The sequence below is a fragment of the Cottoperca gobio genome, chromosome 15 (genome assembly GCF_900634415.1).
Source record: "Cottoperca gobio chromosome 15, fCotGob3.1, whole genome shotgun sequence".
Classification (NCBI taxonomy): Eukaryota; Metazoa; Chordata; class Actinopteri; order Perciformes; family Bovichtidae; genus Cottoperca; species Cottoperca gobio.
In genome coordinates this window covers 589,662-610,966 of record NC_041369.1, presented here as the reverse complement: position 1 = coordinate 610,966, position 21,305 = coordinate 589,662, and the positions used below count along the sequence as shown (strand labels likewise).

The following is a 21,305-nucleotide window of genomic DNA, read 5'->3' as shown; positions in this document are numbered from 1 at the left end:
AACTTGCTAGTAAAGAACTTCAAATGGAGAAAACACCTGTTCTCAATGGACTTGTCTCCTTAACCCGTTGTAATGCGAACAAGAATGCAAGCATGTATCTCTGTGTATGTATGTATACTCTAGTATGTGAGTAAACTAAATAATATTTACGTTTCACACATAATAAAACCTGATTATTAACAACTTAAACTCCACATGTTTCATTAATCCAAGGTCCGTATGCTTTTTTAATAAAAACAAATATGGAATAATTTACAGTAATTGCAGTTAAAACATAAAGTCTCTAAAACGCCATTTTCACCAAGTAGCAAGAATACCTGACAAAATTATGTTTTTAGAACAATCACGTTCCATTCTTAGTCTGCTACATTCACAGAGGACACTTATTAATCCCACATGGTTAAATGTGTGGATTAGGATCTTTATTGTCTTTGCTATATGAAGTGTTGAAATCTTACCAACAAGATGATTTACTTATTTTATATCACCTAAATTATGCATTTTTTATTATTGGTTTTACTGATACTTGGCTAAGACATTTATGAGCTGATCTATGTATGGCATTAACGACAGTGTACAGCCTTGACAATAAAATTGATTCATGTCTGGATTATATAAACGTGATACTAAGAGAAACCAATGAAAAGGCTTTTCATACACACAAGACAATAAAAAATTTTGACGTTGATGTTGTTGTTTATGCACAATTTATAGGCTCATCCACTTTGTGCCTCCACCCCTCGCCCTGAAAGTTGACCCATATTGGATGACTACACTGATATCTTCTTCAAAAATAAACAGAAAAGTATGGTTCTCTGATTATCAGCAAGTTTACAGAAAAGGTTACCCACAAATTCAATAATCTGCTCCAAAATAAAGAATATGCAAATAAGGGAATTTTTATTCCTTAAAACTTAATTAGCAAAATGTGTGAACTGATTTGTTTGATTTTGTTTTCATGTTACAGGGTAGACACTTCTGAAGATTTCATGATGTGGCAACTATCAGTGGAGACTTCTGAGTATATGATGTGTCGGTCAGTCTAACACATGATTTTCTATTTTACCTCAATTATTACTTTAGTTTTGCCATTTGATGAAAGAAAAAGATTGATTTCTAACCAAATGACCCTTACGTAAGTAATTTACTCTCCCCTACCAAACAAGCACTCACAGGATCCTGTGGTAAAAAATAAAACACCATGTGCGGTCGTATTAGATATGATAAATTAAACACGATTAATGTCAACACAAAGTGGGATAAGTATCTTCACAAACTCTTTGACTGCATTTCCCATGATTTAAGTGAAATAAATAATAATAATAATAATAATAATAATAATGATAATAATAATAATAATAATAATAATAATAATAATAATAATAATAATAATAATAATAATAATAAAGAAAGTGGTAGTATTCTTTTCCTATTGCAACTGCCATATGTTACATCTTTGTGTGTCTGCAAGGTGGATGTTAGGAATTTACCATCACAAACCATCAATAATAGATATATCATGTCAATATAAATGTCATAAGTGTGTGCTCAATTGTAAATAATAGTTTAGTAAAAAAATTAAATGTCTGTGACATACTACATATAGAAAGAGTGTAATGTAGTTTGATGTCAATATGACAGTCAACAGATCATTTCCTCAGTCTATTTTTGCTGTAAACCGTGTGCAATAAAGAGGCCCCAAAACAAAATCCTGCTCAGGGCCCCCAAAAGTCTTGGGCCGGCCCTGGTAGCTTGTCCTAGGGCCATAGCAATCAATCTGGACACTGCTGTATTTAAGTGGCAGTCTTAATCATGAAGACTTGAATACAACAAGGTCAAAATTGAAAAGTGACTAATGGTATGCTCTTCTGCTGGCAGGTACACTCATGTTCCACACATGCACACCATCACATCAACAATAGGCTTTAGTGTCATGTGGGGATTCTTTGTGGGAAGAGGAGTTGATTTGTTTGTGAGGCTGTAGACTTGGATGTGAGGGGGGAGGGTTAGGTAAACCCTCCTCAATGGCTGCCACATGTGCCAGCACACTTAGGGTGAGGTGTCTCTGACATACATTATATTCCCTACTTCACACATTGCACACATTCATTATACATTTTACAAGAGTCGTATTTATTGCAGGACAGTTATCAGACTGCATGAGATTGCTTTACACAGTACAGGTGTCTATGTCCTTAGTAGTTTATTATGAAGACACACACACACTTCTGAAAACACTGGCAGTGCACAGCTGCAGGAATCATGATTCCAATAGTTGAAATATTGAAACATAGACAAATGAAATGTAAAGCTGTTGTTAGTTCATCATTGGTTTCCTTTTTTTTTTTACCACTTTTTCTTTTGATTTGCCTTTTTCATAACAATAATACAAATATTTAATCATCATTTTATATGAGGCGTTTTCATTGACTTAATATGCAGATTATTCTACCTTCCATTGACTTTATTTGAGGCTGAGGCTAAGAGTAGCCTTACTAGTTGCTGAGCACAGTCCATCAGTCAGCCGCTCCGTTAGTCGACAGCTGTAGTGCTGCGGGTGCAGCAGGCCGGGGCTCGGATGGAGCCCATCATCCTGCTCCTCTTTCTCTGACAGCCGGTGTTCCCGCCCTGCCGGGAGCTGTTGGTGTTCTGGTGGGACAGTTTGGCCGCATGGCTTGCTGTCTCCTTGATCTGCAGCTCCAGGTGTTTCTGGATGGCCACGCCCAGCTCCTCAGGGTCCACGGAGGCCCCATACACCTCCCATGTCATGCCTTCGGCATCCCACTTCACCTCCTTCACGGGGGACTTGGGAGCTCCTCCCGCTTTCTTGCCTCCATTACTGTCATTGTCGGGAGCCTCTCTCCTCCTCTCCTCTGCGAGACAGATTTGAGGGAAGACATGAGGTGTGACTGTCTGTGCTGTCTGCACCCCGACATCCCTCAGCTGTTTGTGGGCTGTCATGGTCCCCATGTCGTGGGTTAGGCTTCTGACATGGCCAACGGGACTGCTGCAGTACTCTTCTCCACCAAAGTGCTTTTGGGATTGTGGTGCAGCACCAGGAGGCAGCAAGCTGATGTAAGAGCAGTTGAGATTGCAGCACCGCAGCAGGTGTTTGGCATCCAGGCCCGTCTCACTGACAGAGGAGATGAGGCGAGGCAGGGTGAGGTGCTTCGTCGCTGAGGGAGGTGCCACTGCACGCTGGATGTTACAGCTTGGCTCTATGCCTGCCACACGGGGCAGCAGCTGGGGGTGCGCAGGGATGGGCTGGGGGTGGCAGTAGGCAGCAAATGTGTCCTCAAAATTGACATGGTAGTTGTAAGAGCCATAGCAGAGTGGCTTGTCACATTTAGGGGAAAGATGGCCCTTTCCTTCAACACCCTCCATTTTGGCTTCTGCCTTGGCAGACGAGACACAGACACACCTGCTGTGAGGCTGCTGCGCACCACCTTCTCCACTGTTGGCCCCTCGGCAAATGGTGGTGATAATGTGGCACTGCTGCAGCTGCATGGGCTGCTTGCAGGCTAACATGGAGTGACTCTCTTGGATACTCTTATCTCCACCATGGTAGTCAGGTCCACAAGTGTTTCTGAGCAGAGCCTGGGGGGCTCCCTGTTTAACCACAGGGATGTAGGTAGTGTCCAAGTGGCTCCTGTGAACAGGGAGGGAGGCGGGCTCTATGCTCTGCACCGTCTCACCAGCCTGAGAGTTGCCATTGATTGCATTCACCACTCTCTCGTGCAGATGTGAGGGTGCATGCGTCTCAGCCAGACTATGGGGGGGGCTTGAAGCCTTGAGGGGCACACAGTGTTCACATTGGCTTTGTTCTTGTTCACCAGGATCTCCGCCGACCCTCAGACAGCTGCAGTCACTTTCTGAATGTGCTTTACAGATCTCACTGACAGCCTCTTGGAGCTCTTCCTGGGAGACTTTGCCTGGTGCTGCAGCCAGTCTGCAGTCTGTTGGCTGTGTCGAGCTCTTGGAGGGGTCAAAGAGGGACTGAGCAGAGAGGCTAACAGCTCCCCCTCCTGGGTACAGCTCTGACATGGGACGCTCGGCCTCTGCCATCGAAAACCTTAAAGAAGAAATAAAACATGTGAGTGGCAGAAAATCCCATAGTCCTTACTCTTTTTCATTATAAAAAACGGATCAACATCAGGCTAGCATGCTAGCTCGGAGGTTGTTGTTGTTGTTTCATGTAGCGACAGGATTTTTAAAAAGGAAACATGCAGATAGTGGAGGACAAGGAGAAGGTCTGAGATTGGCGGGCAATAGCAAGCTTATACTGACAGTCTACATCCTGTGAGTCAGACTAATCTTGATGTATTACTAACACACTGCACTGGTTAACTAGCTGACCAGCAGTCATCATTTATACATGCCATCACATGCTCCCCATCAACTGAAGGCTGCTCTTCTATAAACTCTGCTCCTGTTGAACATGGCCGGATAAACCTGACAGGAGACCTATTATTCCTCCTCCCTGTACAGAATTTACAATAGTCCTGTGCTTAAATATTATATAGACGCAGGCTTGCTGTGTGTTTATACACAAATGAATACTGATGTACTGAAATGGCATCAAGGTTAGGTAATAATGGAGAACTCAGCCTTATAATGTCAGCTGATATTGTGCTTTGGTAATACATATTCCCACATACCAAACAAAATATGTTTATAATTATAACAAAACAATTGCCACACAGTGAACCTGGAGATTTGGTGTTGCCAGATGTGATCAGCTGGTATTCCAGTTAGAACCGGCATCAGCCTTTTTAAAGAGTAAGCGCTTTTGTTTGGAGAGAGGAAGCACATCACAGAAGAGTCTGTACTTATAGTGTATGTGGTATAAGTGTGTATATATGTAGTATAGTGCCACAGTACATCACTGCTGCTCAAAGTGTGGAAAGTGTGGAGCAACAGTTACTCTTTAAATCATGAAGGCAAATCTCAAGCACAAACCAGTGTGAAGACACATGCCCTCTGCTGGTGACACAGGGAGACACATCAGCCAGGGACAACAAACAGCTTCACTAGTAAATATCAGGATCTGAGGTTTGGTTACTTAGTTATTGTTTTTGCTCAGGTTATGTTTTCTGAACACAACATAACTGCATGTTGGGATAAATCACTTCCATAATCCAATAACAATAATAATGTGCACACTTCACAGTCAGTTCTTCGAATTAACATTAGGAATGCAGCTTGCGTGGGAATCGAGATCCTGCAGTTTACTTTCCTGATTACATCTGTTTTACGTCACAGGTAAAGCAGAATTTAAAGCATATGTGCTCGTATGGTGGAGTGTTTACATGCTGAGGACTGTCATATGCTCATAAGCACTTTCTCCAAACAACATTAATGTTACAGCTACTGGGTCACAACCTGCAACTGTTAACATTTCATTTGCTTAGGAAAATGTCATTGGAATAATGACAATGAATTGTGCAAAATCTGTGAACACAACACAAAATCTGCAGGTGGTTCAACAAGAGGCTTCATCCTCCCTAATGCTACAAGACAGCGAGGAGTAATAACACCATAAGCATTTCTGAGAGAAAAACAATAAATAACAATATCAAATGCAGCATTTGTTTTGCAGCACTACTTCATGGACAACAAAGTAAAATGAACACATTCAACATCTGCATTCAGTGTACACACATCAGTCTTTTTTAAAGAATATTTTTAGGTGTATTTTGAACTGTGCACAGAACCAGGCTAGCTGTTTCCAGTCTTTATGCTAAGCTAGGCTAACTACACTTTGACTCAAACTCCATACAAACATAACACCCATGACATGAGGTTGATATTGTTCTTCTCTTCTCACTGTCAGAGAGAACTATTATTTTAATAGAAACAGTTGCAGGGTGATTCTGCTGACTGGCATTACATCATGAGAACGTGTGGTGTGTAAAGCGTCATGAAGCAAGTCACAGGAGCCAAATGGCAAAAAGTCAGTGCTCGCTAACAGTGTCTGTCTGAAGCTGTGTTAAATCCCTACATGGAGTGTCTCAGAAATCTGAAACTACATTTTAAGAACTTGATTTGAAAGATCAGAATTCAAACTTTTGTAAAAGAAAACAATCAGATGCTAGTTTTACTAATATTTTCTAATTCTGAAATACAAATTGTGGCACACAAAGATAACATGCGTGGGAAATTTCCAGGTAGTAACTCTGTTGGTTGTAAAGGACGCCAGAAGGTGGGCTGAACCAGAACCAGAGACTTTCACATCTCACTCTTCTGCACACCATTCTCATGATCACATTCACACGCATGGACGCAAAACAGACACACATACAGTCTGCCTGCACAAACACATGCAATAACAATTGCACACATACGATCAGTATACTCCAGAGCAGAAAAGAGGATTGAAATATTTTCATGCACCAGTTTACCTTTCACAGGGAGATACTTGCTGCTCAGCCTCTCTCGTGCCTGTCTGATGTGTCGGGTGATGGGTGCAGCTCCTCAGAAAGCCTTCATCCTCCCCACCTCACATCCACAGGTGACCTCTCCCTCCTCTCGATCTTTGACTACACTCCATTCACTGAGCTGCATGTGATCCCTCTCTGTTCTCCCTGCTTTGTCTCAGCTGCTGCCGGCTGTGAACAAGATGGAGGGGACCTTGAGATAATCCTCTCCTAAATCTGATTACAAACGTGAGAATGCAATCTTCAAATCCCTGTTCTGTAAGAGAAAGTGGAGCTGGTGAGGGTTTGGCTTATCCAGCTGTAGTGGGAGACGGATGGAGGGGGTGGGGGAATGATAATGAGAGGAGATAGTCAGCGTCATTGTCCTCCACCTGAGAAGAGGGGAGCGGGGCTGATGCATGAATGAATGTGTGCACTAGAGAGTAAATAAAGCAAACAGCATCTTTCTCTTTCTCTGTCTCCATCCTCCACTCCTTCTCTTCATCTCCATTCACATATACACTCAGTTACACACAGTTAGCGCTTCACTTTCACACTCTGTCGTTCCCTGCCACCCTCCCCCTCCCACCAACACCAACCAACTCTCCATCCCTATCCCTGTTGCTATGGAAACTGCAATACTCAATGGGCCTATGCGTTTTTGTTTTTTTCAGCCAGCAGCGAGAGGAAAGACAGACAAAACAAGTCATCTGGGAGCGGCTCCTGCATCATCAACTCCCTGCTTTCAGTTCCATAGATGTGACACAAATGAGCATGAATATGACATGTTAACACAGAGTGTAGAGAACCTGGAGCAGCTTCTGTGATGCCACAGGTTTGTGATGGGGCTTCATCACCACCAGCTGCTTTATCGGAGCAGGAAAATCTGACTTTGTGGGAGGAAGCCTGGGTGGAGCTGAGCTGGGATCAACTAGTGGTAACAGCCATGGCTGTGTGATTGGCTGCCACACCTGTCAATCATGCAAATATAGCCCTACCCCAAAACATGCTTGTCTTTAAGCCTCAGGGTGCTGTCACACTGAACTCTGCTTCCCATTCATTTCTATGTAGAATGGAGCTCCACATTGGATTCAGATTAAACTCTGAGGCAAAATGGTGAAGCTCTCCTTATCCAGAGAGAGGGTGGGGCGGACCTCTCATCACAAAATATTGCATGTCTGTGGTGACAGAGGTTAATGACATCATAATGCATCATCTATAACTTTATGGACTGCTGGTTCCTGCAGTTTATATTTACAAGCCTACTCCCTCTGTCCCCCAACTTTAAAGGGTGATGAACTACTCCCTGCTTCCTACACACATTTGAAAAGAGTGCAGTGGGGAAGTGGGTGGTGTGTCTCTGGGAGGTGAGCTCTAGAGGTTTACATTGAGAGACATAAATCATGAACATGAACACGATCGGAGGGAGCATGGAACATCATGTGGCTAGAAAATGACTTCCAGGCCTGTCCGAACAACCTAAAAAAACGCTTCACTTTAATTCCAATGAATTCCTTGCATTATATCGAGTCAGTGCACAGCACAGAATGTCCAATATTTCTTCAGGCAGAATTCAATTCAACATATATGAGGAATAGAGTTTCCAATAAACAATGATTGAAGTTGAAATAAAAGACAGAGATGTTTTTTTTTTTTTAAACACTTTATTTACAAAAATAAATGTAAACTCACAAACAGTTTACAAATAAAATGCAAAGAATATCCATTTCTGTAAAAAATATTTTTTTTTTCTTCTTTTATCCAACAAAAATCTGTGCAAAGTGTAATTCATCTTTATCAATAAAACAGACAATATATTTGGAACACCAACGCTGTTTAAAAGTTTCTAAATCATCACTGTGATTAAGAAATCTGAACTCTAGCCAGACTCTGGCCTTGATGTTACAGAGCCACACTGACCGGGCCTCCTGCCCTTCTCTGTTTTCTATTGTGTTCTTCCTGCTTATGTATATGGCCATTTTGGCTTCTCCTGAGAGGAAATTTAGGAGCTGCCACTTTTCTTTGTTTGCCTTTTTGTAGGCAGCTCCCATGATAAAAACACTCAGTAAAAACTACATCAAAAAGACTAAAAACCAATGTTAAAAGAGAGAAGAAACTTGTGAGTCTCTTACACTCAGTAAAAACATGTAAAAACAGTCTCGCGAAGATTACAAAATGGACACTTGTTAAAAACAGCAGGATTAATAAGCATTGGAAGCGATGGCACCATGTAAAATCCTCCACTGAAGGTCGGCAGTCCGCTTTTTGAGGGGAGGTTTATATAAAATCTTTCACTGAGGGCCCGGTCCGCTTTCTCTACCAAGTCTGTTGCTCCACACAGTGGAGGGTCTGCTGCACAGGCCTTTTCTGCAATTGCTTTTTACACAGTTAGTATAGAAAGTTTTTTATGTCAGCTCTGTGCAGCGACAGTTTTACTGGATTAATGACCTTGAGCAGGGGGCTGGTCAGTTCTCCCAGCCCTGGGCTCAGGTAGACTTCGGGAAACGTTTTCTGCTGGGTCTGGATCAGCCTCTCCCTGGTGAGGAGGATCCTCTCCTCTCCAGAGAGTCTCTGGCTCCAGAGCTGCAGGATCCTTTGAGCCAACTGGACAGAGTTCAGACCCAGCTGAGAGCCCAGAGCTCATTGCTCATCGCCAGCCCCACTGCATCTACCAGCAGCTGCAGGCACAGGGTCCTGAACCTGCACAGAGCCACCATCAGGCCGGGTGTGACGCTGCTGCTGATGTCCAGCCTAGCTCTCTGGATCAGTGGCTCCTTCAACAACCAGTGCAGTCAGACTTTGGGCACCTTTTATGGTTAAAAAGGGCTCAAGACTTAAAAACACCCTGATAAAACGGAGGCAGCCCACTCAACTTTAACATTTTTGAATCAGTCAAAAATAGAGCAGTATCCAGCCCCAGGTTACTCACGCGTCTGAGGATACAGCTGGCCACGTCTCTCAATACCAAAGTCTAAAAGTCTAAAAAGTGGCTGTTTGGCTGGCCAGGTGGACTAGGCCCTGTCCCCCCTCCTCTCTGTATAAAAACAGCACTTCTTGTGGCACCCAGTGTAGACCATCCCAAAAGAAATCCACCATTTATTTCTGTATTTTGGCTAAAATGCCTGAGGGAGGGTCTACACAGGTCAGACGGTGCCACAAGTTGGGATGCCACAAGGTTGTTTAAAACCAAAACCCTACCTTTAAAGGACATCTGAGGGAACAGCCATTTCCATTTGGAAATCTTTCCCTCAATCTTCTCAGTGACGTTCTCCCAGTTATTTTGGGCTATATTTTCTTTTCCCAAAAACACACCTAGATATTTTATTCCATCTCTTCTCCAGGTAAGGCTCTGGGGAAGAACTGGGAGACCGCCACTCCAATCCCCGGCAGCGAGGGCTTCACTTTTCTTCCAATTCACCCTCGCTGCAGATGCCGTGCTAAAATCTTTTACAATATTGGTTAAAATATCTGCTTCCTTCTGGCTTCCAACAATGACATCATCCGCATAAGCTGATAAAATAATGCTGCTACTTAAGCCAGGTAAAAGCAGACCCTGTAGGTTGCAGCGTATTTTCCTGAGGAGACGTTCAAGGGAGAGCGCATAGAGTATTGCTGACAGAGCACAGCCCTGCCGGACCCCTCTACACACTTTAAAAGGAGCACACAGACTACCATTGAACTTCAGCACACTCTCAACTTCACTGTACAACACTTTGATCTTAGCTATGAAATCAGGGCTGAACCCAAACTTCTCCATCACTTTTCAGAGGAAGTGCTCAACCCGGTCAAAAGCCTTTTCCTGATCTAGAGAAATCAGACCAGTATTAATGCCCAATGAGCTGGCGACCTCCAAAACATCCCGAATTAGGTGGACATTGTCTACCATGGACTTGCCGGGCACACAGTAGGTCTGATCCCGGTATATGACATGCTCCATAGCCCTCCCCCAGCCTGGTTGCCAGGGCCATGGACAGAAGCTTGTAATCTATACACAACAAAGACACAGGACGCCAATTACCGGTGTCCTGCGGGTTTCCCTTCTCAGACAGAAGTGTTATTACGGCTCTGCGGCAGTGCATCGGCATGGAACCGGAGGCCAGGCTTTCATTAAAAACATCTAAAAGATAATTTGCTAAAATGTCCCAGAAGGCTTTAAAAAAACTCTGTGAGGCCATCGATGCCGGGAGGTCGCCTTCCCTGCATGGCCTGTAGAGCTACCTGTGAGTTGGTCTCCTCTGAGACATGAGGCAGTGCATCACAGAACCCTCCGAGGAGTGTTTCATCTCCCTTCATACTCACTGGAGTAGAGGGAAGAATAAAAACTTTCATTCTGGGACGCTGGATGCGTTCTGTGTGGTTGCGATCTAAAGATGCATTTTCTGTACAGTTAAAATCCCCTCCCAAGAATAAAAAAATCCTCCGAGGCACAGCCATTTAACACATCACTGGAGTAAAAGACTTGGAGAAGAGGAAGCCCACTTCTCCACTGAGACAAGTGTTGTGACTTAAAATTACTTCCCCTTCCCACTCTCTCCTCCAGTCTATCTCATTAAAACTGTCACTGTACATTTGTTGTAAAAAAAAAGTACATCAACATGTTTAATTTTTGTAGTTTCATATATTTGTCCTCTTTTTTTTAAGACTCTGGCTCCATTCACATTTAAAACACCCATTTTGAAAGTATCCATCACTACTGGGATGTTAAAAGCAAAAAAAACAAACAAACACATTATTTAAAACACACATCATCAATGTTTATTTTTTTATATCGCAAGTTTTTTTTATCTATAATACCTTTGGTCAGTGAGGCCGGACTCCTCTCTTTGACTCATATGGAGTCTGGCCGAGGTATTAAAAACTACCAAATCTGGAAAGTAATCCTCCACCTTTACACCATGTTGGTTTTTAATTTGTTGGATGAAAACTTTTAAACTTTCAGCCATATACATTTTTTCCTTCTGACTGTTACTTAAATTAAAACCAAGGATATCACTGCTGTCCAACACACACTCAGACTCTTGTCCATCTGTCCCTGCCTTCTCACAGTCTGTCCCTCTTCCCTAACTTTACTGTTTTTAGCATCACTGGATGCTTTTCTTTACCTTTTCTTAAGTTTGGAAGCAGGTTTTTGCTCTACTGTCTCCAGTGCTGCTGCTGCCTCTTCCTCCTCCATCTCCATCTCTGCATCCTCTACCTGCTCACTCCATGTAACCCTTTCTTCTTCTGTCATGTTTTCCTGCACCTCCTCCCAAACCACCTGCCTCCTCTACGCGCACCTCTCCTGCCTCCTTTACCTGCTCTCCTCCCAAACCACCTTCCTCCTCCTCTACCTGCACCTCTTCTCCCTCCTTGTTTTTTTCGACCTCACATCCTCCTACTTAACCTCGAATATCTTGGTCATTTTCCCCCCATTATCATTCCCCACACCACTTAAATTATTACCACAAACCTCGTGCGCCAGGTCGGACACAACCGGAGCGGCCGGTGGAGATCCCGCCGGAGCCACGGCTGCCCTAGGCAGAGAGCCCTCCGCCGTAGCAGCCGCCGCCCCTCCTGGACCAGATGGAGCTGGGTCCCCGTGCCTTGGACAGGCTCTTGCGATGTGTCCCTCCTCCCTGCAACCAAAACATTTCATACCCGATGAGGTGGCAAAAAACACGTAATCATAATCATCTACTCTAACATGGAAGCGGAGGTTGAGCTCCACATCCCGGTTATTAAGGATCATATACAGCTGTCTACGTGAGACACTACATGTTTAAGTAACTGAGACTTACATCCAGACAGAATCTTTTTCACCGGGGAAACAACTTTCCCGTGTCTGGATGGCTCTCTGCTGAGAAACTCATCAGTTATGAACGGAGAGACATTAGAAATAACAACTTTGGTTGCGGGTTGAGTGAGTGGCAGTACCTGCACAACAGAGCAGTGACTGAACTGAAGCTCAGACTGGGAAGTGTCTACTCCCTCACCACCAACCTATGACATTACATTTAGCCGACGCTTTTGTCCGAGGATCCAACTCGGAACAGCAATAATTTTGCACGTACATTAGCTTCAAATAGGCCAAACCAATGCAAGTCTTACACACATAAATAATAATTATTTGTATGATTATTGGCAGAGGTGCAGTCGAAACAGGAGAGGTGTGAAGACTGTCTGCTGACCTGATATCAATGGGGAGGTCGTTCCACCATTTTAGAGCCAGGATAAGTTTTGTTTGAGGGGAATCTGGGTCCCACTCGCAGTGAGGGAGGATCGAGCTGATTGGCTGATGCAGAGCGAAGTGAACGTGCTGGGGTGTATGGTTTGACCATGGCCTGGATGTAGAAGGGGCTGATCCAACCCCTACACATGTACAAATAAATGTATTTTTTTGTTTTGTTTGAGCATGTGCTCCTGACTCTGGGTTGTGACTCACCTCAAACGCCTGCACATCAGCACTTTTACATTTCAACTTGCAGACATGCTGATTTTCTGTTTACTTTGCAGGACAGCAGGAAACATCAAAGCATGTAAATATTAAATCTGTGTGGGCAAATCAGTTTGAAGGTTTATGTTTTTAAATTCAATTACATTTTGTATCATTTATTTAAATATTTTTATGTAAAGAACATTAAGAAAAGCAGGATTTCTAGCATTGGTTAGTGTTACTGGACATTGGAATAAAGTCAAATTAATTCATCCAGCATTTATTATAATTTTGACTTCAGACTTCTAAACAGATTAGTCCAGATGTGATTGTCTTCGGTGCCGGGCCTTGTGCATTATTGTTTAGAACACGTGTCACTGTGAATGATCTTTGAAACATTATTCATGACCCTAGTGGAGATTAGAGTTGTGTGGTACTGCAAGTGTGTGTGTGGCTAACAGCTGTGTACTGATTAGGACTGAGATTTTCTAGGAGCAGCTGTGTGTGTTTCTGTACCATGTTATATGCTTGAAATCAACATTCTCAAAGTATTAAAGTTCTGTGTTTCAGCTTGTCATCAACCCCACAGTATGTCATTATGCTGACTGAGCCTGCTTTAAAAAGACTTAAGGAACATGTTTCCTCTTCCTGCATGTGGCTCTGATGAGTTTGTTGGATCATAGTGAATATTTCTACGGTCACATGTGTAACATGAGGGTGAGTGAGGTAAACCAGACGCATCAGCCATCATTTCCAACCTCTCTGTTTATTAGAGATGATACAGTGTTGGCCTTTTTGACATTTATACAAAACAAACAGAAAACAAGACAGCAGCTTCTGGCTCGTCTCCACACTGGATCCCACATCTGTTCTCTTGTCCTGACATCCGGCTTTATTGTCCTCGGATGGAGACAAGAGTGTGAGTGTGTGTGGGGGGGTGAGTGTGTGTTTAGCATTCTGTATTGGTTTTCAGAAGAGTTTTGACAGGTGAAGGCTTTTTTTCCCTCTTACCCCTCTCACAGTGGAGCACAGCTCAGGTCCAGGATTGAGCCTCATGATCACATCCTGTCAGCATCACTGTGCAGCTGCTTCACTATCATCACTATTGTTTGATTGATGACTAAATAAATTAAAGGAACATTTCAGACCCAATAATACTGTCCCCAGTGTCCACGCTAGTTAAGTTCACTCTGTGTTGATGATATTCATGTTTAGTTCCGAGTATGTGGAAACAGTTGCATGATATCTTCTGTGGTTCTGGCTCTGGAGTCAGCTTGCTGTGTATAATGACTCTTCATACTGCATTACCCATGAGCCTCAGCGGCTGTTGCGAAGGTGAAGCCTCCAACCAGAGCTAATAAATGAGACTGCCAACTGTTTTACATTGACACTAAATACCCATAATAACCCATGCCAATCATTACTAAATGATATTATATGACATTATGAAGAGCGGAAGTGAAACCTGAACTTTCTTGTTAACACATCACTTTCAAGGGAAGAGTTGGGTTACAAAACATGCTTCATTCACAAATGTTCAATATTGTTTTAAGTTGATTCTGGACTTAGTCATAGTCTCATCATGGTTTTGTGATTAGTCCTATTTAAATGTTTTTTATATATATTTGGTGTGTGACCCAATATATAAATATAGCAATATCTTTTTGATGCCGAGAGTGGAGCTAAGCTAACCCAGCTAGAACCTACAGTAAGGCTGTTCCACTACCCAGCATGCTCCTGGCTGATGTTAGCGGTAAATAAGACTCAGACTAACCCAGCAACGTCAGAGACTGTTGTGTATCTTTACAGAGACCTGGCTCCATCGTCCCGGATCAAGCGGTTGACCTCGAGCGGACCGCAGGACAATGTTTCCCGGATAGACTGTTTTTTTAATTCTAAAGATGCTGGCCATATTATCTATATTATTAGAGTTGGGCGATATGACGGTGTATATACTGTGCAAAGTTAGAAATAGGTCCACTAGTAGAGATTCTGCAATACCGTTTCTACCGCGGTAGCTATTCTTGCTTGATTCTTGTGGATCTCGCCATATCCAGCTGCTTTGCAACGTCACCTGATTTGGGAAGACATGGAGGAAGAGAGTGACATTGTAAAATCAGGATGAGGAAGAACTGTGGTTAGATGATTACCAGACAGTATTTTGTCAGTTTCCAGTTTTGTAACACTTAGGCAATCAGGTGATAACAGAGCTGCAAAGTCATGTAGGTAGAAGTTAAGGAATAGGGCTTTACCTAAAAAATATATTTTTAAAATATAAAAAAATCGATTAATCTAACGCTAACCCCCCCCCCCCAATAATAAAGATATTCCCCCAATAATAAAGATTTTTTTTATTACCCTATTAATACATAATTAATTCACCCAAAATAAATCTGCCACACTAGATAAATGTAATCACTGTGTGGCATAGCAACTCTTCCCTGAACTGGAGAATCAGTATTTTTACTTATTTTTAAGTATTTTACTTTAAACTTAAAATGGTTATGAACGTTTATGAGTACAACTCACTGCATCACTGGACTAATATGTAGTTAAGATAATCACAAGAAAATCTATTTTTGCATCAATGTGGGGCCAAGAAAAAACTGAAAAGATTTACCTTCTGTAACCACAGTCTGTAACGTCAGTTTAAGAAATGTTCTCACTCGTACATGGTCATCAAAGTAAATAGAAAAATAGAAAATGGCCGCAAAACAACGTTAGCTGTTGCATGCTGTAACATTATGTTACCATAACAGCAAAAACATTTAGAAAATCAATTTTAAGTGGCTACTACCAACAGAAACAAGTAAACGGCTGTCTCGCTGCTGCTGTCGTCTTGACATAGCACTCCGTGATTAGCAGAGCTTACAGAGCACCACATTGTTAGGTCTCTGTCTAAAATTCTCCCACATGTTCGTGGGTGAGGTTTTTTAGCTGCAGATTGTTCCACTGGGGGAATCCATGCTTTGACATAGGCGCTCAGAAAAAAGTGGCATAGTTTTCATTCAGCATGGAGAATTTTGAGGGTCACAGCCCGTTGGGATTTGGTGATGGAGGTGTGATTGTAAAATTATAGGGAAACCTTTTGCTACTGTATAAAACTTCAGCCCCATGTGGGGGAGTAACTTCCAGCCAACAAGCAGGGTGTGCAGCCCGTTCTAATCCCTATGTCGTCAAACACCGGCACTTTGCCACGTCCCCCGGCTCCTTCATCGCAGCATCGCAGCTTTCATATTCTTCTGCTTCAGTTCAGGGTTTCCTCTGTCTCAAGTGTGCTGCAAACATATGTCCACACATACAGTACACAGCAGACAGTAGAGGCTACAGCAGGATGAAACGTGCATTCATTAAAAATCCAACACCTTTCCGCAGGGTTAATTTGTGCTTCCGGTGTGCATCACAAAATAACGTTTTATTTCCTCCGATTCATTCTCACTGTAGCTTGCTCGCCCAACGCTGCTCTCTCTCTCTCTGGCTTGTTGAATGGGGGAGGAGCTGCCAACACTAAATCATGTTTGTTTACACACACCAACTGACCAATGTAGCATACTATACCTTTAACTTAAAGCTTCACTAGTTAATGTTATAATAACACTGAATCAAAATGATTGCATGTAATGTGAAAGGGTTCCCTCGTCGTGACAAACTCTGTAGCTACTGAACTGAGCTTTTAAGTCTCTTTTAGTGCATTGGTTGTGCAGTTTAGTTTAATTGATATGGACATCACAGTAGCATTATAATTGTAACATACATTTCTGCACAAGGACCAGATGTACTGTGTTAAGTGCTTGGAGCAAAATACCTATTTATAACACTGGCTTGTATGGTTAAGTTTTGGTGCTGTCATCAACCCTGTTTCCAGCGGCAGTCGGCAGCTTTTACTCTGATAAAGCCACTTTTCACTACATGCTCAGTAGCTAACAGCAGACAGACAGCGGTAGATACTAGCTTAGTGAAACATTTAGCAGCTAAAGAGACCAGAGCTAAAAGAAAAAGGGAATAGGACATTCATCAGGTGGTCACAAACGCCACGATTTGATTGACCTCTCCACCTGGTATTAATGGAATAAATACCTTGATACACTATCTGGACATGTCTTTACTTTTACACCAGGTGTTCTCATTATCTCTATTCTGCTCACATTGTGATAAGAGCAGGTGGATTTGTCAACAAAAATGCATGGTTAAGGGAAGTGTTCCAGGATACTCTTGAGGGACCGCTACAACATGGAAAGCTAGGGTCACCTATGGTTACACACAACCAAAGGTGCCTACAGGCTACTTGGCAGTAGCCTTGCTAACTAAGCTAATGACCTATTTTAATCTGAATACAGTCAACAGCACATACGTTCCGTGTGAGGAAATAACTTTCCATATCAGCAGGCGGCAGTAGTCTATACTGCAAGACCTATAACAAGCTGTTGTGAAGATACACACATTAAAACAAAGCAGCGTTTGACGACCACTTTCACATCACTCTCGCTCACCACTTATCTTCATCTATCAGATGGCCGTGTTGTTGTGAATGATCAGATGAGATGAAGATGAAAAGTGAAAAGAGACTGTGTATGTCCTCTTGACGTTAGTTGTTTGTTTTCCTTATTGATTAGCTGAAGCTGAAAAGCCAATCAGAGTGAATTATTTTGTCAACAGTCTCGGCTGCTTTTCCAGCATGTTGAATCAGCGGCGGAGACTGTTGGCAGGTCCAAAAAGTGGCAGCAGTGCGGGACACACCGCAAAAACAAAGGCCGATAATCAGCTTGCTGTGTCATGGCCTGGACACATGCAACAGCTGTTCACTGCAGTTTGGGTAAACCTCAAACCCTCCAACATGTCAACGTATTTCCTTTTTCAGACTGCAGCCTCTATTCTGCAAACCCCGGTCAGGAGGAGGGTTGTGATAGAGTGACGGCTAGCGGACGTTGACCCATTCATATAGACCCCGATACAGGTATGAACTGTCACTGTCTGACTGAATGAATGAAATAATAGTATGGGCACAGTCAGAACTGCAGGTGACATGACAACCTGGAACTTTTTACCATAAACATTCATTACAAAAATGTATGTAAATCTACAAAAATGTACAGAGCATTACATCCTTGATAAAATAAAAATGTTAAACCTTCTGAACCACTGGGCCCAATATATTATACAAAATCAGCCTGACATATTTGTTTCCTTTGGAAACTTTGAGATCTTTACTGTAATTTAATGTTACGTTCTGTGGGTTTGAACAATGTTTGGATGCACTCCATTTGCAGAGTCTGCAGGGCTGGAAATGCCTCATGCGTATGCACAGCCGTGTACGAACAAGTAACCGGTGAGAGATAAATCAACTTCCTAGTACGAACACTTAAATAGCCCTTATTTAAATCATTAGGTCCTAAAAGTTATACAATAAACTAACGGGATGCGAGGGTAAAGGAAACCCTGCTACGCTTGTTCTATGGGCCCAATGAATAGAATCAGCAGAAGATCCAGGTAATTTTATACTGAGAAACTTCCATAAGAATGAACACTGTATCCAGTTCACTCTATACATCCAGGGTGCTAACTGCTAACTTTGGGTGGCAATCATAGCAACCGCTCACCATTTTCTCTATTCAGTGTCTGACCAGTGTCCGACCTCACCTTTTATTACCTGATAAAAATTAATTTGTATATAAAAACATCTGGTTTATCTTTATACTATTTTGACACAAAGCAGCTTTAAAGAAGCAGCATTGTTGTTTAGAACTTTTTTGATTTCTCTACACAGTTCTTGCACTTTTATTTCAAATATTCACTTTGAAACCTTGGACAAGTTGCAGCCAGTGTGCACGTGTGTTAAAGAGGCACTAAGCTAAGCCTGTATGGACCTTGTTGCACATTGTTTCATCTCAGTTGTCAAATTATGTGAAGCTGACATCACAGGGCAGTAACTAAATATATAATTCCTGTTTTCTTTTCCATTTTTCATCTTAGATGATGGTCTTACAATGATTCCAGTATTGCAGAATCGCTGTATCATCGAAATAGTATTGTATCGGGAGTTATTCTGACTCCCACCCCCCTAATGCTGGCTGACTGAGTGGTCAGGAAACACATCTACCTGTAACCAGTGAGTTCCACATTCTCAGGATACTTCCATAACACTACAAGCCACATAATGATTAAATACAAGTAGACAGGTGCAATTGCATAAGGCATTTGCGATTGGGACTGAACTTTTTTGGACTTTTCAGTTAGTCATCATACTTCAGTGACTAATACATCAGTCTTGCTTTGTCCTGACAAAGCCAAGCGGTGCAGATGGGAGCTGAACGTTTTATACTGAGTAGCAAAAATATCAGCTACAGCCCCAGTATTTGTAATAAACTAACCAGTAAGCTTCTCTATTGTATCACTTTAAAATTAGAAAACATATTTTTTTATAATAAGATATAACACATACGATAGCTTTTCTAGCAACAGGTAATACTGCTACTGTCCTTTAATCCTATTGTAATTAACTTCAGTACTAAAGCCTTTCACACTCATTATGGAAATTCAAGGAATATTTAAAAGAATTATAAATAAATGGGAATGTATGTGTAAGTAGGTCCTCCAACCTTTAATTTTGACTGTAGGAGAGTTGGGTCCAGCGGACTGCTTCCTCCATCCCCTCCAGTTCTGACAGAGGCTCTCGGCCTCAGAGATGAAGGAGCACAGAGAGTCTTCCTCGAACCGGTCCGAGTCTTCGAAGGAGAACCTCTCCCCATCCTCCCACTCGGCGAACATCAGTTCCATTACATCCACTTTTTAACGGCCTCGGAGTCCAGAGGACTGCGAGGTGAGGCCACGGCCTTTCTTCAACCTACAAATCAAGGGGAAACCCGGAGGACAGTGTCCAACAGTCGTAAAGAATCAAGAGTCTCGAGACTGGGGGAGGGGAGGCCACTAGCAACCAAAACACAGCTGAGAGGCTTACCGCTGGGCCCTCAAACACAGCTACATAATACAAACTGACAATGCAGTGGTCTTCTTTAAATAGCCTATAGGAATATATACACAACTAAACTACAATTAAAAAGTATTTAGGTAACTTCTCCGATGTTTAGATGTGGTTTCTTATATATTCAAATCAAACTACTAGTAATTTAGATGGATTTAGCAACTCTCTCCATGCTGCCGGTCTGAGTTGTGGCTCCATTTACAGCCTATTTGAACAGAAGGCCCTGTCGCCTGTTTAACTGTACTACTGCCGACTGCTGCCGCTGAGAGGGCAAACGAGCAAAACTCACCAGCCAAGTATTGTTACTATCACAAATAATATAGAGTAACGTTATAGACTGCAACACTGAAAATGTCCACCCACTAACGTTATGAAGCTAGGAAATGCGAACACACCATATAGAGTTGCAACAATGCTGGCTGGGGATAGTGATGTGAATAAATCTTTAAGAAGTCATGAAGTTGTTTTTCTTATCCCGACGTCCTACTCTTTTCAACCAATCAATTGGACTACACGGGGTTATCTAGATTACCTATTGTAGCATTAACAGTTAAACCAACCCTGAAAGTGTTTACTCTATTTCATAGCAAAATATTTTTAAACGATTCGATGTCAAAAACATACGTAGCGTTAGTATTGCCAAATATCTTCTTTGTTCTGCATTTAGTGTGCTAGTTTAATGTTATTATGCTGGCTGCTAATGCAAATAACATTTCGCCGACGTTAGCTGGAAGGCTAATTATGCTAATAACTGCATACTGAAATAACAAAAACGGCTGTCATCCACTACAAACAATTATATTAAGGTTACACTTGGGTTTGAAGCCGACGACAAGCTTGTTTATGTCGGTTTACTTTTGCTCTGCTTCGGTACAACTACCATATATTAGCTAAGCTATATGTATTAGCACAAGAAAGCTAACTCCCAATCGGCTAACTTCAGCTAGCTTGAATTGCGGTTTGTTTACATTTACTGGTGAAGCTAACGTTATACACCTTTCGTACTGTAAGGACTACATGATTATTTATATCGCATATCTTCTGGACTTTCGCATTTTCCTAGGCTACATACGGTTCATATTTCGGCTTTAATCCCCGCTCCTAGCTCAATGTTTTCCTTTCTTTGTATTAGTATAACAGCCTCCTCTCTGACGTTAAAAGCTGACAACGTTATATTCCTCAGTCAGCTCTGTTGCAGAAAGTCCCACATATATCTTCCATCCCGACTGACATCGGTTGTCCTGGCGTCTTAAAAAACGTCTCTGCCTCCAAATGACACCGGGATCCCTAGATGATTTCCCGTATCCTTCTCGTCCAGGCTCTATCACTCTGCCGGGGGAAGATGGCTCACCTCTCCTGCAGCTCCTCCTCCATCAGCTGATCACAGCTTCCGGCTGCCAGCAGGCAGTATTTCAGATCATGTATATACTGCATGTCTATGGTTCAGATGGCTTTCAGCTCGGATAAAGAAAAAGTGCAGTCATGCGAGGTGTCCACA

At 42.4% G+C, this 21,305-nt stretch overlaps 1 protein-coding gene across 2 annotated transcripts; it reads right to left on the bottom strand.

Annotated features, from left to right (window-relative positions):
• Positions 1 to 2,114: 2,114 nt before the first annotated feature.
• LOC115020113 (uncharacterized) lies at positions 2,115 to 12,370 on the bottom strand. Of its 2 annotated transcripts, XM_029450007.1 has the most exons (4): positions 12,330 to 12,368; positions 11,866 to 12,031; positions 6,402 to 6,608; positions 2,115 to 4,072 (listed from the first exon to the last, which is right to left on the bottom strand). In XM_029450007.1, the coding sequence occupies exon 4, from the start codon at positions 4,063 to 4,065 to the stop codon at positions 2,533 to 2,535; it is 1,533 nt and encodes a 510-aa protein (XP_029305867.1). In that variant the 5' UTR covers positions 4,066 to 4,072; positions 6,402 to 6,608; positions 11,866 to 12,031; positions 12,330 to 12,368; the 3' UTR covers positions 2,115 to 2,532. The 2 variants fall into 2 exon arrangements, with proteins under 2 accessions (XP_029305867.1, XP_029305868.1); XM_029450008.1 differs by lacking the exon at positions 6,402 to 6,608 and having other exon boundaries at positions 12,330 to 12,370.
• Between the last annotated feature and the right edge of the window lie 8,935 nt (positions 12,371 to 21,305).